This window comes from Chenopodium quinoa, unplaced genomic scaffold, assembly GCF_001683475.1.
Source record: "Chenopodium quinoa cultivar QQ74 unplaced genomic scaffold, ASM168347v1, whole genome shotgun sequence".
NCBI classification, from domain to species: Eukaryota; Viridiplantae; Streptophyta; class Magnoliopsida; order Caryophyllales; family Amaranthaceae; genus Chenopodium; species Chenopodium quinoa.
In genome coordinates, this window is record NW_018744855.1 from 488367 (window position 1) to 505119 (window position 16753).

At 31.7% G+C, this 16753-nt stretch overlaps 1 protein-coding gene across 1 annotated transcript; it reads right to left on the bottom strand.

Annotated features, from left to right (window-relative positions):
• Window positions 1-1233: 1233 nt before the first annotated feature.
• Window positions 1234-6984, bottom strand: LOC110704625 (protein NRT1/ PTR FAMILY 6.3-like). The gene is made up of 5 exons (XM_021882442.1): window positions 6774-6984; window positions 6460-6637; window positions 6090-6129; window positions 4924-5489; window positions 1234-2380 (listed from the first exon to the last, which is right to left on the bottom strand). The coding sequence occupies exons 1-5, from the start codon at window positions 6889-6891 to the stop codon at window positions 1501-1503; spliced, it is 1782 nt and encodes a 593-aa protein (XP_021738134.1). The 5' UTR covers window positions 6892-6984; the 3' UTR covers window positions 1234-1500.
• Window positions 6985-16753: the final 9769 nt, after the last annotated feature.

Here is a 16753-nt window from a genome sequence, read left to right on the forward strand (position 1 = left end):
TGTTGTTAAGTCTTCCTTAGAGGCCGAGTTCCGTTTAATGTCCAAAACTACCGATGAGTTGAAATGGTTAAAGGCTCTTCTTCTGAGTTTGGGTGTCTCGCATCCCCGTGCTATGAGTTTGTTTTGTGACAATCAATCTGCATTGTATATTGCGTAGAATCCGGTTTTCCATGAGCGTACCAAACATATTGAGGTGGATTGTTATTATTTTCGTGATGCGATTCAGGACGGTATCATTAGTCCGTCTTATGTGAAGAAAACGGACCAACTCGCGGATATTTTTACTAAAGCTCTCGGCAAGCAACAATTCATGTATCTTCTAGGCAAGTTGGGCATTTGTGACTTGCATGCTCCAACTTGAGGGGGGGTGTTGAGGCCTAATATTGTACTTAGTATTGTATTTAGTTAATGGGCCGATTTATGTTTATAAGGCCTAATCTCTTCTATTAGGGTGTATATATATTTTGTGCAAAGGCTAATACAATATACAGAAAATATTCATTCTCTAAATTCTGTCACCATACCTTGGGGGTTTGAGGTATGAGTTTGAAACTCTTAAAATCATAAAACATACATAAGGTATGGGTTTAAAACATTCTAAACCCATACCTTATACCTTAGTTATGTGAACCAAACGCCCCCTGAATGGTTTGTAATGTTGATTCATTTTTCAACAATACTACTCCTTTGTGTATACTAATTAGTTTTTTTTTTTTTTTTTTTTTTTTTTTTTTTTTTTTTTTTTTTTTTTTAATAACAAAAGAAGGGTTTCGCATGGTATTAATTGTCTTCTTTGTTGGTAATTGGTGGGAAATATTACAAAATAGATAACACACTCTAATTTCATTTCATTTAGAACATCATACTTAAAATAATAGAAAACATTTGGACAAATGTACTCATTCACAGCAAATCAGGCCCAATATGCATTAGGGTTGCTAAGAGGGATGATTGGGCCTATAAGTGTTTTTGAAACTTGTGGGATAGTATGGGCCATCAATAGTTTACCATCAGGGCCCAAGTAAAGGTTAATACTTCCTCCGTTAGTGGTTAATTACAACAAATGAATATTTTATATCTCACAAATAATACCTCTTTGTTGCAATTAACCATTAACGGAGGAAGTAGTTTAAGCTCATTTTTATTACTAGTATTACAAGTTAAAAAAAAAAAACAATAGAGAAACAGGAAAGAAAATCACACAATTGCAAGATGAGCAGATGACAAGGCGCAGAGAAAGAAAAGGGAGTTGATGTATATTGAAAATTTGTGTATGATACAAGAAGGCCCCTTATTCAAACCGTTCTTACGAGCCGGTTGTAGCCATATGCATTTCGGCCATGGACAAAATTAAGTGATCCTACTTATGGAGTATATATATATATATATGTAATATGTTACACCTCCATTTCTTGCTTGTTTCTATCTTATGAATTGTTGACGACGGAGGAATTACGTACATGCAAAAGATTGTATTTCATTTGTTCTGTCTTATGGGGCTCAGTGGCATGATGGGCCTGGTGTCTCGTCCATCTCTATTTCAAATCCCTCAGCAGCCAGCCATTTCTCCTTGTACACATACCACTTTGCACAGAACAAGAATAATACAAAATTCACCAAACTTATGATTGCCAACAACCAATAGAAGTTGTATAGCCGCCCTTCGTTGAGGTTGTCCGCCAACCAAGGCGTAGTGTGGGCAGTTACTGAGTTCACTAACGAAACCACCACCGTGCTTAAGAAAAACCCTAGGGCTAGTGTGCTTAAAAACAACCCTGTGCTAATAGTCTTCATTCCCTTTGGACATTCTCTTAGGAAAAAATCTAGCTGTCCTGCATATATCATGGCTTCTCCAGCACCAGTTAATATAAACTGTGGAATCAGCCAGAATACGGATATTGGTACAATCGCGTTTGCATCATGCTCTAATCCATGGGACTTGGCCACGTGCAACCTTTTGATCTCAGTGAGGGCAGCCACCCCCATCGCGACTGTGGCAAAAAATAGGCCAACACCAACACGGCGAAGGGGTGAGAGGCCTTGTGGGTTTTTGAACAACCGAGCTGCAATAGGAGCCACAAGACGGTCATAAATAGGGACTGTAAGGAGAATACTAGCAATGAGGAAGGCCGTCATTGAGGCTGGTGGGATTTGGAATTTAGAACCAATGTGACGGTCCATAGTCACTGCTTGTGACACGGAGAATGTAGTCATTTGAGCATGAACAGTCCAAAACTCTATTGTTGTAGCCCAAATTGGAAGCATTCTTACGAGCATTTTCACCTCTTCTACATCGGTCAATGTCATTAAGTCCCATTTGCTTACCGAGGCCAAGTCTTCGCCCATTTCAGCTGTCTTTATGGCAGCCCTGTCCAAAAACCTATATATTGATCAAGAATTATAAACGTTAGTTCTTCAATTATTGTATTAACCAATTATATTAATAAATATCTAGGTCAAACACATGAACGCCAAAAAATGAAATAACAAGTTGGGACAATAATAGATGATAGTCTATGAATTAGGGATAACTAGGTGGATCATACAATTAAGTTGGGGAATAGTAGATAGTACTGTTATAGGATTGGCATACCAAATCATATGCAGCAGAAAAGAAAATTAATTCAACGAATTAGATTATAATTAGGTGAACAAGATTATTTAAATAAACTTATTGCCGTATGTAGAAAAAAAATAAAGTGCTGGGATCATCTATAGTGTTGGTTACTTGAGGGACAAATACTTTGAAAAAAGGGGATCCAATGAATCTAGCTAGCAAACTGTGCAGCATCGACGACTAAATTATCACGAGTATTACTATTTAATTAAAATTGTTAATGAGGGGCAATTTGCGAAAATCAAAAGAGTAGATTCCAAGTGAAGAAATGAATATTCAAAGAGTTTGAGAGTGGGCGGTGTGTACGCTAGCATAGAGCACAGCTAAGAGAAATATGTCACACTCTCTCTCTTTCTTGTATTCATCTGTTTGTTTATATAACTGGGGGAGGTCATTTCTCTCGTATTGACATTGAATAAAACAACCAAGCCCCCCCTCATCTTTGTAAACGTGCACTGTGTTTTGCGGGTGACATGCCACTCTACTTACGTGCTTGCTCGTGACTGACACATTATTCCAAATTCAACACCTTCCTGCGAGTAAATTACTCTAGAGTTGATCTTAACATATTGATCTACTATATCTATCCCGGTTAGGTCTAATAAAGTATGAGTTTGGACAGTCTAACTAAAAATGTGTTTTTACGCCGAAAATTAAATCTAGCTTATGGCTTTAATAGCGTGACTATAAAATGAACTAATCAATTGTAGTAGCAAAAGTATAAAGTATGTGAGAAAAGTAGTTAACAAAATCAAAATCAAAATCACTGCTTCTAAACATATTTGTGCAAACAGAGCCATTGAATACCATTAAAATCTTCAAAAGACAAAAGTTAAGTTTGACCAACTTTATAGAATCATAGGAAAGAATCTCCGAGTGTTTGATCATAATTGATGGATGTGGTGTATGGAAATATCTAAGTAGCAGCCAAAAAAAGTTAGAAAAGTAGTGGTTTGTTGAATTTTATGCCAAAGAATCTGATCTGAATCTTTACAACACTAGTATGGAGAATCTTAAACTTGGTGCCTCACTCTCGTAGACAAACCAGTAATATTTTTCCAAAACTTGTCTTGACATTATTAGGTTAAAAGTTAATAAAGCAGACAAATACAAATTTATGTTATGTGGTCACAACAGCCAAACTTAATTTTTAGGTGGTCACCCTCAGATTGGGATGTGCAGCCTCTCTGTTTCTTACCTATTTACCTTTAATTTGATTCATGCATTTAGTATTTCAGTCCTTAACATCACATGGCTCACTTCTAATATTGAAAATAATAATAATGACATTTTTGTTTTTTATTTTTTTATTATTTTTTTTTAAAAAAATTGTGTTCTATCCAATACGTAATTACGTAGTTGTTTCACTACAAGAATAAACATTTTATTTACTATCTACGAGCAGTTTAAATTTAGTTTGAGTGTACTATGATAATTTAGTAGGGTTGGACTTTGTTCTAATTCAAGACAAGTGTGTGATTTAAATGGTATTTAACGGACAATTATCAATGACGCTACATCTTTATGATTTATTTGTGAGTTTCGATGAGAAACAAATTGATATTGCTAATTCATGCAACGACATTTCATGTAAATTTATTTTGTTTATCAGTATGTGTAATACTAAAACCCTTGCCTAACTAAAATAATTGAAATAGTTAATCCAGATAAGAGCTAACAAAATGAGGGACTATCATTCACTTAACATGATAATCCTAGTGGCTGATGTTAATGTTTTAATACTCTTCTTAAATTAGCAAAAACAAATACATAATAATGATAGTTTCTCTCTGTTAGATGGATGAATATATATAAATATATATGGTCCATATATACACAATATATCATACTAGGATGTATGATGTATCACTACTTGCCACTTACTGCCAGCTAATTAATCAGTAACCATCCCTGATTCCCTGCCCAACCATGGTCTATAACGTTTCTAATTTATTATTTTTAATAACTAATTGAATCTTTTTTTTTTTTTTTTTTTTGAAGGGAATAACTAATTGAATCTTAATATAATACGGAGTAGTAGTTTTTTCTACTGATTTTTTAGATATTTGTAAGAAGTTTTGTACGTAGGACAAACTATCTGAAAACACAATTTAACTAATATGAGAAGTGCACCTAATCGGCAGATAATTACAAAACATTCCAATAATGCAGCCTAATAAGTTTCACTAAACATGCAATAAGAGTAAAGATGATTGGTATTTAAAAAGACGAATCTAACTTAATTTCACATGAGTAAATATTTGTAACCTAAACGAAAAAAAAAGGACAAGAGTATGAAAACAGACCTGAATTGCTTGCTGTGAGGAAGTTTTTGCTTAGATTTAACACTAGTTTGTGCAATTTCATCAACGGTAAAGAGTTGAGAAGAGTCAGCAGGCAGTTCAACCTTTCTCTTTCTCCATGCCGCGACAACGACTGCACCTACTTGAGAGAGAGGGCTACCAGCAAGCTTCTTAAAACGGTATTGTTTAGTTCCCAAAAGGAACACTATTAGGCAAACCACTACAGCACAAGCGCAAATTCCATATCCCCACTGCCTTCCCAAATTATCTTCAATGTACACCAACACTGTAACTGCTGCTAGTGACCCAAAGCTTACTATGAAATAGAACCAATTAAAGAATTTTGTCATCATACTTCTTTCATCCTTGTCCTTGTCATCGAATTGATCTGATCCGAACCCTGATACACTCGATTTTAGACCACCTGTTCCTAAGGCTGTCAAGTAGAGTGCTAGGTGGAGAACACCAAGTTGCGTCCCGTTGGCTTTAATACACGTTGAGGAGTTCTCCGGGCATGGGGGTGGACGCAAATTCGGAATTATAGTTGATATGGTTAATATTGTCACACCCTACACAATCAACATATACATACTTTCAGTTTCAAGCAATACATAATTATTATTAATTAGGGTCATTTCTAATATATATATATATATATAAACAAATCATACAAACTGTTTATATTAGAGTTATGATAGATCAAACGTTATGTATTGGCCAATTGAATTATTCAGTGCATGATTAATTTTTTTTTTGAAAATATAGTATTATTACTAAAATCATCATCACATTCATCACTATGATTGAATGGTAAATTTCACTTTCCAATAAAGGAGTTGATTCAATATGTAACATTCGTGAGCTTTTTAAATAGGAAGTCTTTATTTAGACGCATGGTCCATATTCATAGATTCAATTGATAGTATTGGGGAAAAGGGAATCTTTTTAGAGCGTATTTTATTCATCTGATTTCATTTTACCCTTATCTTAGCTTATCTAAATTTACCTAATTTAACTTACTGAAAATTTGTGTGTAATTTGTCTTATCATAAATTATTTTCTTGAACTTATCTTTTCTTACACAAGTGAAAATAAGTTAAATGAAAAAGGCTCTAAACCTATTTCATAAAGAAAGATGTTAAAAAAAGGTTGTGATCTTAATTAATTACCAATGCTTGGACTGTGGCGAAGATAGCAATGGTTAAGTACCTGTTAAACAAAAATCCAAGAATAAAAGGAATCAGAATACTATAATTAAGCAATCAATATCAAAAACATATTGTGTTTTTAAATAAATGCTACTTTTTGGAGGGCTAGTGACCAACAATTTTAGGGATAACTCATGAATCATGTCAATTTTTTTTGTATATTGCGTTTTTTGAATTTTTATCATGGAGAATATAGACCACGCTTTTTATAAAAAAAAATTTAAATGCAATTTGTGGAGCTATTGGGAGGGCTTAGAGTTACTGTATACGTAACTTTTTTTTTTACAGGTACTAAAATTCAAAAGAAATGTTGGAAGAGGGAGAAACAAACCGGCCAAGAAAGGTGTCAGCAATGAAACCACCAAGGAGGCAGAGCATGAAGGAGGTACCGAGGAAGTTGGTGACCGTGTTAGCCGAGGTAGCATTCCCTAAATGCATTACCCCGGTTAAGTATGTTACCAAGTTAAATGCGATCCCTAGTGTTATCAACCTCTCACATGTCTCCACACCTGGTCCACGAAAAACAAATCTAAATTAGATGTACTTTCAAATAATGCGACAATTATATAACGAGCATGTTCTTTCTTGAAAACAAACAGACAAACTTAAGCGGGAGAATGAAATATAAGGATAAGAAATGGCGACCTAAAATCATGGCGGAAGGAATCCAACCGCCAGTCTTACTGCGGTTAGCAGGAAGACCTTTGTAGTCCCAGGCATCACTAAGAGTTTTTCCAAAATCATCAGTTACGGGAAGAGCCATTATTATTTTGGAAGTGAGTTGCACTTTGTTGTTTGAGCTATATTCTTGTTATGAGGAGAAGAATATAGGAAATGAAAGTAGTAAGCAAGGTAATAGGAAAAGAGAAACAAGGGAAATGTGATATATTCACGTTAAAGAGGAATCCAATCCCTTTTATAGCAGTGGCTTAGGGAAGACTCTCCTAAAAATGTATCCTACGTGTTGTGATACACAATAGGACCCACTTTTATTTGTTATAGAATATACTAACTGTATTACGTGACTGCATCTTACTTTAATGGTCCATTCATTTACATAATTTACGGCCGAGAATCAAGAGTGGACCTTAACAGAAACAGAGACAGAGGAGGGTTGTTATTGGGGTAGGATAATTATATTATTGCTACATCCTACATAGTACTTACTACATACCATGGTTTTAAAGGATTGTAAAATTAACAATACTGGTAATAATATACGAGTAGCAAAGTAAGTTAGGTTTCCACTAGTGTTGGAAAAGTGTTTGTTACTTTTGGAAATCTCCTCCAATGTTGGGTCCAATGCACCAGGAAAAGTCAGAAAAAGGCTGTTTAAAAGTAGTCATATTGATTTTGGGCATCTGCCACCGTTCATGGTGCTTCATTTTATCATTATGCCTAGTACTAATTGCATTGCATGCATGTTTTTATTTCCATTTTTTTGTTCACTACTCACTAGTCATCTAGGGCTATTTTCGGAAACTTCATACAGCGTAGGTCAACCTATATGTTCCTTTACTTCATTTTCACCAAATCATAACACAAGCTTCCTATAGCCTTCCCACATAAATTCTGAAAACTTTTTTTTTTCTTCCTTTTGGATGGTATTGAAAAGTCTGTATTTACTTATTACTACCTCCGTTACAGGTTATGACAACAATTAGACAATTTCCCTCTCTACTTTATGTCAAATCGTTGCACATAACCTTTAAAGGAGGGAGTAGTTAGTATTATATACTAATAACAACTTGTTTTCATTGTAAATTGATGAACTTATTTCATTCATTAGCTCTATGAATAATCTCTTTTATAAAAAAAAAAATACATAGTATTTAAGAATCCTCTTTACAGAGCTATATATTTTATTACGAAGTGTTAATAGTGGCACACTCTAATAAACTTTTAACAACATATTCATACATAAATGATGGGGAAATGGCAATGGTTCATAGATGTTTGGTGTAAATGAGCATTGGTTCATATAATAACATATATTAGTGTAAACAGTGTTATTACTTTTGAATAAAAGGAATAAACAGTGGAAAAAAAAAACTACAACTACTACAAGTGTTATATATATATATATATATATATATATATATATATATATATATATATATATATATATATATATATATTTGCAAATAAATTAAAGAAGCCATTGCGTACGTCAAGGATTCTTGGATATAACAAATCATACAAGCTCAATTGTCTGAGCTGCTCATCATCAAGGACCTTCACAGCTCAACATATGTCAAAAGCCTATGGAGCACCTAGCTCTATACGACTTTCCCACCACAAACCTCGGATTTAATTAATTAGAAATATAGAACATGATTTTTTTTTCTTTTTCTACATTAATCAATTTGAATGTTCCAAATTAAAGTTGAAGTTCCAATCATAAATAGAATTAATAAGTAATCAACATTTTTATTGGTCAAGGTTAAGTTTAAGTGGCCTTTAACAACTATATGGTGACATCTATAAGAGTAAAATATTAAACAGAGGCCAGAGGGCCAACTGACAAAATTGAAAATAAGGAGTTAATTAAAAAGTAAAAAAATACGTTAAATATTTTTTAGTATCTTATGACTGGTGATTTTAGTTTCTAATTTAAGCTTTTTTACACTATATGCAACAATTTAGTTTACATCATTGTATTTTGAATGCCATATGATTCTATATTATCAATACATACATCAAATTAAGAGGATGTATAATCGTTAAAATAATGTAATAATTAAGGGCATGCGATTGCAGAATATTAAAATTTAGGAGAATCATATATATCAAAGTTAATAATTACATCATGGGTTACAACTTATAAACCCCATATATATAATCCATAAACAATAATTGGAATGATTAATATGGATAGGTTATTGCTTAAAAAAGAAAAGTCTATCCTATGAAGTTGGCATTGTTGCAAAGGAAACTTTACTTATAGAGAAGAATTAAGGGAGATCCAGAAAAATAAGTAAAACCAAGAGAATATGAGGAAAGACAGATGATTCACTTATTGAAGAAAGGGTATATACAGGAAACATCAAATAATTAATGTGCTACTAATTAAATTAAGTCAAATGGCTTGAAATCATTAATATAGTAATATTTAAGTTTTGTATGTAGCCAGCTCTTTCAGGAGATCCAAAAGGCAATGGGATTCCATCGACCACCACAATACAACTTGATTCTTCTTTATAAAACGTCATTAATTATTTATACTTAATATATATTATTATACAATCAATTATTGAGATGTTGAGTTTCTTATTGTTTTTTCTTGGGGGGTATGAGTTGTTAAACTTCAATTCTTACTTAGCTTAATTGGACATGCATTATAATTTCATTATTTGGACTGACGTAGAGTGTATATATTGTTCCCTTCAATATAAGATTACACCTAGATAATTGCCGTTGATATATAGTAAGTTTAATTTACGTACTAGTCCTATGTCTAATGCACTTCCTAATTACGTTGTATTTTTCTTTTGTCACAAAACTAACTTCGATCAAGTAGTCTGGTCATGTGAATTTTTTTTTTTCAATGTACTTATTAGTTATCTAACTGTTTGATTAAAGAAGAATATTTATCATAGTCCACTTTACATGGAAACATACACCCTTTAAACAGCAAACTCTATGGAAAATTTTGTGTATGTCAACAAATTAGATTGATTGAGGAAGGAACTCTGATCTAGTTGAGTTATTAAACTATTGAAGAGTTGAAGAAAGGCTTAGAAGAAGAAAAAAGAATCATCAATTGAAGGGCAGACAGAGCGCGTGTGGTGTACTTTCAGTGAGAGCCACTAAAAAAAAGTTAAAATAAATCCACTAAGGAGATGGGTTGACCGATTAATTGTCCAAAATCCAGATGTAGCGATGTAATTAGGCCCAAAGCTTTTGGAATACGAAAGTCAAATCTCCTACAACTAAAGATTCTTTGCAGTGTTGTAGGGGTGGCAAAAGTGAATCATTTTGGGTCCCCTTTAATTAAGCTCTTATCTTTCAATGTTTCTTTGCATAATACAGTATGGAAAACATCCAGGAAAGACCAACGAGGAGCAATTATCACATGGTATTTATTCCCTCTTAAACTAATTAGGCTATACTATGTTCATCTTATTTAATAACATTAATCTTATCTTAATATTACATTGGTTATTCAAAACTTTTTAAGGGTGCACCATGCATGTTTTAAATCTCCAACCTCCATACGGAACAGTTTTATTCTTAAATTTTTTTTCAAGGATGGAAGGGTGTTATATATTGGAAGCTATAGGCTAGAGTAGTATATTCTCTAGAGAGGATAAAAAAATAAGGATAGAGTTTGATGATGGGTAAAAAACTGTAAATGAAAAATCCAACGTGAGAAAATATGCGTTATGCTTGGGAGGCATCATGCATGTTTCTCGGTTTGCGACATGAGTAAGATAGACCCATTGGGACAACTTAAGGCCGGGACATTATATAACATGATTCCTTCAATTTTTATTTTTTAATTAAGAAAGGATTCCATCAATTTACATAGCCTATAAGCATTAAATTTACACTTGAAAGTCGTAAAAAGTTAAGAAATCGTCAAAATACAAACACTAATAACACTGATTTACGTGTGTTTTTATCATGAATTCCTAATTTTATACAATTTCCAAGAGTATATTTAATGCTTATATATAGCCCTTAGGGCTACATATAACATTACCCTTTAATTATAATTAAGGTATTCCCTTTTCCAAATTCAGAACAAGACTAGCTTGCCCCAGTTCATACATTTATCAGTATATCAATATATATATATATATATATATATATATATATATATATATATATATATATATATATATATATATATATATATATATATAAGCATGACAAACAAACCAATATAAGTTAATTTTTAATTTGTTATTAGTATTATTTATTTATTTTATGGAGTTGATGAGTATTTTATTAGTTTCAAACACACATAATCAATCAAATTATTTGTTAAAAATTGGCTTTTTAATATTTGATTAGATGCATACCCGAAAAGAATAATTTTGATCTATCATTTTTCTTGGTTTCTTATTATGGAAATTCGTTTCAATGTACCAAGAGGTCATTTAATGCCTAGACCGGGGCCTCAGTTTATGTAATTCTAGTTGGATTATTGGGTTTGTGATACTATGCATCATTTTCGTACATCAGTGGTCTAAAATTTTACAAGCGAACAACTCATTATCAAATACTTATATTTAAATTAGTCATACTTTTCTAAATTTAATAATTTATACAAAGTAATGTCTATATATACATACAAGACTAAAAGTAAGAATTATATATTATAATTATAAATAAATAAATAAAAGCGATGGTGTAGTAGTAGTAAAATTTTACTATAGGGGAATGAAGTCAACTGCATTCGTGGCATCGTCCAGAAGATGTTGATCTGTTTGCCGTCAGTGTAAGGATTAAGGAGCCGAATACAACTGTATATGTTAGTAATAATCCTCAAATTGATTCGGTAAGCTAAGAGACCAAATTATTGTATAATACTGATTCATCGCATACAAAGTACTAATTGTGAATAAACAAATGAACAATGATACAATTAACAAATATGAAAATTATACGAGTAAAACAATCAAAACTAATTTAATAGTGTGACGTGAATATCCGACCCTGATTCTACCGTGATGTGAATATCCGACTGTGGATCCAAATACCGTTATTTAATTGTTTTTTAGATGCCTTTTGCTCTTTCTCTAAAGGCATCTCAATTAAAATATAATTAAAGACGATTAAAACTTGTTTACACGTAAATGATTCAATTAGATGATGACCGCATCACTTTTTTAATTAGCACCTCCCTCAAACATAAACTATGTAGATAAGTGTCGTGGAATCAGCTGATGCAATGTGTGTTCAAATTTAAATTTGGAAGGTCAATTGATTGGATTTGTTTAGGAATTTATAATTCTACATATGATACGTTTATAAGAAACTTAATTGCTAAATTACCATTTCAACTAAATTAGTTTGTGGCTGCTTGTTCATTATTACAAGGTACGTTGAATTTTGGGCTCACCTCAAACCCAATTTATCCTAGTCGCCACGAGAATTCAAACTCATCAGGTTGATCTCCCTCTTGGAATTTAAAGGGAACTACTTCACCATCACCTCTGCTCAAGTTAATTGCACCCCATTAATTAGCTTATATTATTTGACGAAATCTCAATTCTTCTAATTTATTTTTAGCCAAGAAAATTGTTTATATGCATACCTGTTGAAGTATAATTAACCTTTCCAAATCTATTTTCCAAATAACACAGGTAATGTCATACGTTAATAAAAGAAGAGAAAGCCCTAAACAATTTATATATATCTAATTACTCTTTTTATTGCAAAATAATTTAATTTTGGAATAAAACCTCCTTTTTTAGACTTTTGTGAAGTGGACTTTTTCTTGGTGATGAGTGTGACCCAAACATGTATTTAACAATGTCAAACTTATAGTTCAACTTGATGTTTTTCTTTTCTTTTTGCTGAATTTTGCTTAATAGTTTTAATTTGTTAGAACTTACTAGTATTTTAACTCAGCTATAATAAGAGTCTGTTCACATTTATTTAATTTCAGTTCACTTCAACTCCTAGTTTCCCTCTCTAATAAAATATTCATTTCAGCTCAGTTCAATTCAACTCCAATCAATTCAGTTCAGCTTATTTCAGTAAATGTGAACAGACCCTTAGTTGAGGTAAACATATTCGAAAGGACTTTTTGTCAAAAACTATCTAATTTAAACCCAGATTTTGTGAAAAAATACATAATAGAGAAAAAATTGTAATAAACTACCTAATGATTGTAAATAAACTACCTAAAAAGGTAAAATATTGTAAAATACTACCTATACCGGATTTTCACCGTTGACCAACCTCAAAACACCCTCAAAACCACTGCTTTTATTCCCAAAACGAACACAACTTGTTTGAAATCACCTCCACCAACCACACCTAAACAAACTTTCAACCCCAAAACCACCACCTCTTACCCCAAATGGCAAATACCACTATCCTGGAGCACTAATCTACCCTCATCACCAACTCAGAATATCCTCCAACTACCTCAAAAAATAACCTTACCACCTTGAAAACCAACCCTCATGGTGGTTTCGAGGGAGTTTTAAGGTGGATCAACGTCGTAATTAAGTCAACGGTGAAAATTCGGTCAAAGTTAGTATTTTACAATATTTTACCTTTTATTAGGTAGTTTTTTACAACATATTTTTTATTAGGTAGTTTCTCACAAATTTAGTTTTATAAGTTAGTTTATCACAAAAAGTCCTATTCGAAATTGTCTTTGTCATTTGTATATGATTCTTCTCAAAAGGGTAATTTTTTTTTCAGTATTCTATATTAATTTTTAATGCCTTGTTATTGAATTTATAGTCAATATTATTGAAATGATACAAATAAAAGTGTATATGCACAATCTTTGCAAAACTCTTGAAAGGGATTTTTTCCTCTATTTTGCATCGGCTCTTCCAAACATTTTATATAAGATATAAGTAGGTATCACGAAATAGTGTAATACTCATCGATTGATAATCCTTTCAGACTTCGTAAAATCGTAAGTATGCATGGACTGTAATTGCGCCCCTAGCACTTGGCCGACTTGTCATATATTTATTAAAAACTACATATATAGTATATATATGAACTTGGTAAATCATTAGATTGCACAATATAATAAATATGACGTAGAAGATGGAAAATGACAATCTACTAAAAGAATAAAAAGGAAATTGACAAGAAGTACTTGACAAAATTTACAATAATCTTTTAGGTATAAATAAATAAGATTAGAGGAATAGATAATAGAGGATGATTGGTGGTTAGAAAGAGTTGTGGACTGAAAGTGTTTGAGCAAATTTATGTATAATTTGAGTCAACTACTCAAAATAGTGTGATAAGGAAACATGTAATATTGTATATGTGCTTGTCACCTTTGAAGGTTGCCATGAGCCATTATAAAGAACTTGTATATCAATCAATCGCTTATATCTTATCCTATCATTATACCTTAGTTATGTATGAATAGTTCGTCACATAGGTCTCCACTAGAATAACCTTAATCAATTTATTCATTATTATTTCATTTTTTGTATCTTGATCATATGTTGAGAAGCGGAAATTCAAGTATAACTAGTCTAAATAATTAGTTCATTCTGATGTAACTGCTGTTCTTGCTTCAGACTTAGTTTCTGATTAATTTAATTCGAATATTTTCTGTCAAAAAAAAAAAAAAACTAGTCTAATTAAAATAATTACTACAATTATCTCAACATTGTAATTTATGCTATGAAAACTATTCTCGGTGTGTGCTTCCATGTTTTAATTTGTGTTAATGATAGCTTATCTAAAATACTACATACAATTATACAAATCGAATAATAATTGGAATTTTTATTTTATTTTACCAAAGTTTTGGCATTCTATCCTTTGGGTATTGTACAACAATCTTAATTAAAAGCATTATCCAAAGCTTTAATCAATTATTCGACATAGTATACATACAAATTCTTCCACATATCTTGTTCACATAAATTTATTGTAAACCATTAATATTAGATCCGTTATAGTCGTTTTATTAATAAAAAAAAGATTATTATGTTAAAATAAAAATTATTATGTTAAACTGAAAGTCATTGTGTGTAAAAGTTAATTTTTTTTAATGGACTTTATAAAATACTGGTCAATTGAATAACAAAGACAACTATGTTAATATTTGTGAAAATTTGAGAACAAGGATAAAGAAAAATAAAATCTTTTTGAAAAAGCAACATATCAAATGCTGATCTTATAATTATCGCAAAGTATTCGGTGAGTCTGGCTTCATCATGAGTTCGGGCATGTTCGGCAAAATATAGCTATAAAGGTAGCTATAGCTGTGGAGGTAACTGTTAGCTGTGTAGGTAGCTGTTTTCTGTCAACAAGCTGTTAGCTGAGAATAAATAATTTAGATATGAGTGTTCGGTAAAGTAGTGGTTGACTAGCTGTCACATATAAAAATCAATATTTTATTTTTAAAACTATAGATTAAATTTTCAACAGGTACAAATTTCAAAAGCTAATCTTTCTAACTTTTCACAAAAGCTACCTCCACCACTAAAAGCTACCCTAACCGCTACTTTGCCAAACACTCACATTTTTTGTTAAAAAGCTACTCAAAAGGTAACGCCGAACACGCCCTTTATCCAATCATACATATATAACTAATATGTAATGCTAAACTTTTAGCCTAGGCACGAGACAACAACACATGACATTTCAACTTTTCGCCAAGTGTCGCACCACGTTGGATTATTTAGATATACTTCATAGGATAAAATTGTTTAGTTTAGAATTTTATTTTCAATCAAATTTGAATTAAATTTAAGTTAAAATTGTTAATTTAGGGTTCGTTTGACATTGCTTTGGTTTTCTGTTTTTTGTTGTATAAAAGTATATGATATATGTCACATAATGAATCAAAAATTATTTAAACTTATTAAAATCATAATAATTTGAAAACTGACAATAAAAAAGTGGAAACACCTTTTTCTTGTTTCTTGTTTTTGGTTTTTAGTTTTCAAAAAAACAAGAATGAAACTAAAAACCAAAAATGATGCCAAACAAGCCCTTATTGTTCTATTTTTGATAAACTACCAATAAATATCCCGTTCAAAAAAAAAAAAAAAACCTACCAATAAATATTATTTAAATTTATTTTTAATATCATAATATTTTTTGGAGTGTATAAAGCAGTTCAAAAAGTACAACATTTATCAATCGGGTCGGGTAACAAGTCATTTCGAATAAGGTTAAGAAATGTTCAACCTTAGCCCAATGTTTTGGGTTTGGGTCAACCCAATGGGCTTGAAATAAGTTTTTACTTTTTTTTTTTTTTGCTAATTTTTAGAAATTTTTAATATTTCATGCTTACTTTGCTAATTTTTTTTTATTATTTAATTGAATATTTTTACCAATATTATTTTTAGTCGTCATTACTTCGTATATGCCTATTACATTGTTTAAATTGTCACAAAAACACATCAATTCCTAATTAATTTTGTATCAATAATATATTATATAATTTGACATATTGATTCAAAATTTATCTTAAAGTATTGTAAATAAACAATCCATACCGTGAAGCGTTGACGTAGCATAGTGATGATCGAAGGCTCACAAGCCACAACACTATTGTTGCCCCATAAGGGGTTTGAGGCTTGGAGTAAGCACTCTAGAAATATGACCTCGTTTATATAATAAGGCCCAAATGAAATATGGAAGTAGGTAGGGCTAACATTAGCCTGACATTACAAAATCCGATTGGAGGGATCGAGATCTCTTCCTGTGGATCGTGGTCCGCCCAACTTAGCAGCATTGGCCGATGGCATTTTTATATATATGTAAAGAAGCATAAGTCATACAGTGGTTAATTTATGTCTCAACAATATTAGCCAGACAGGGCTTCCATTAGTAGAGAAAAATGATGGTCCAATCAACATACATAATGCTTAATTATTAGGAGTACTTCAATTCACTGAGAGCTATTTTACCTCAATAACGTACGTAATTAATACAAAGACCGAAGCAAAAAC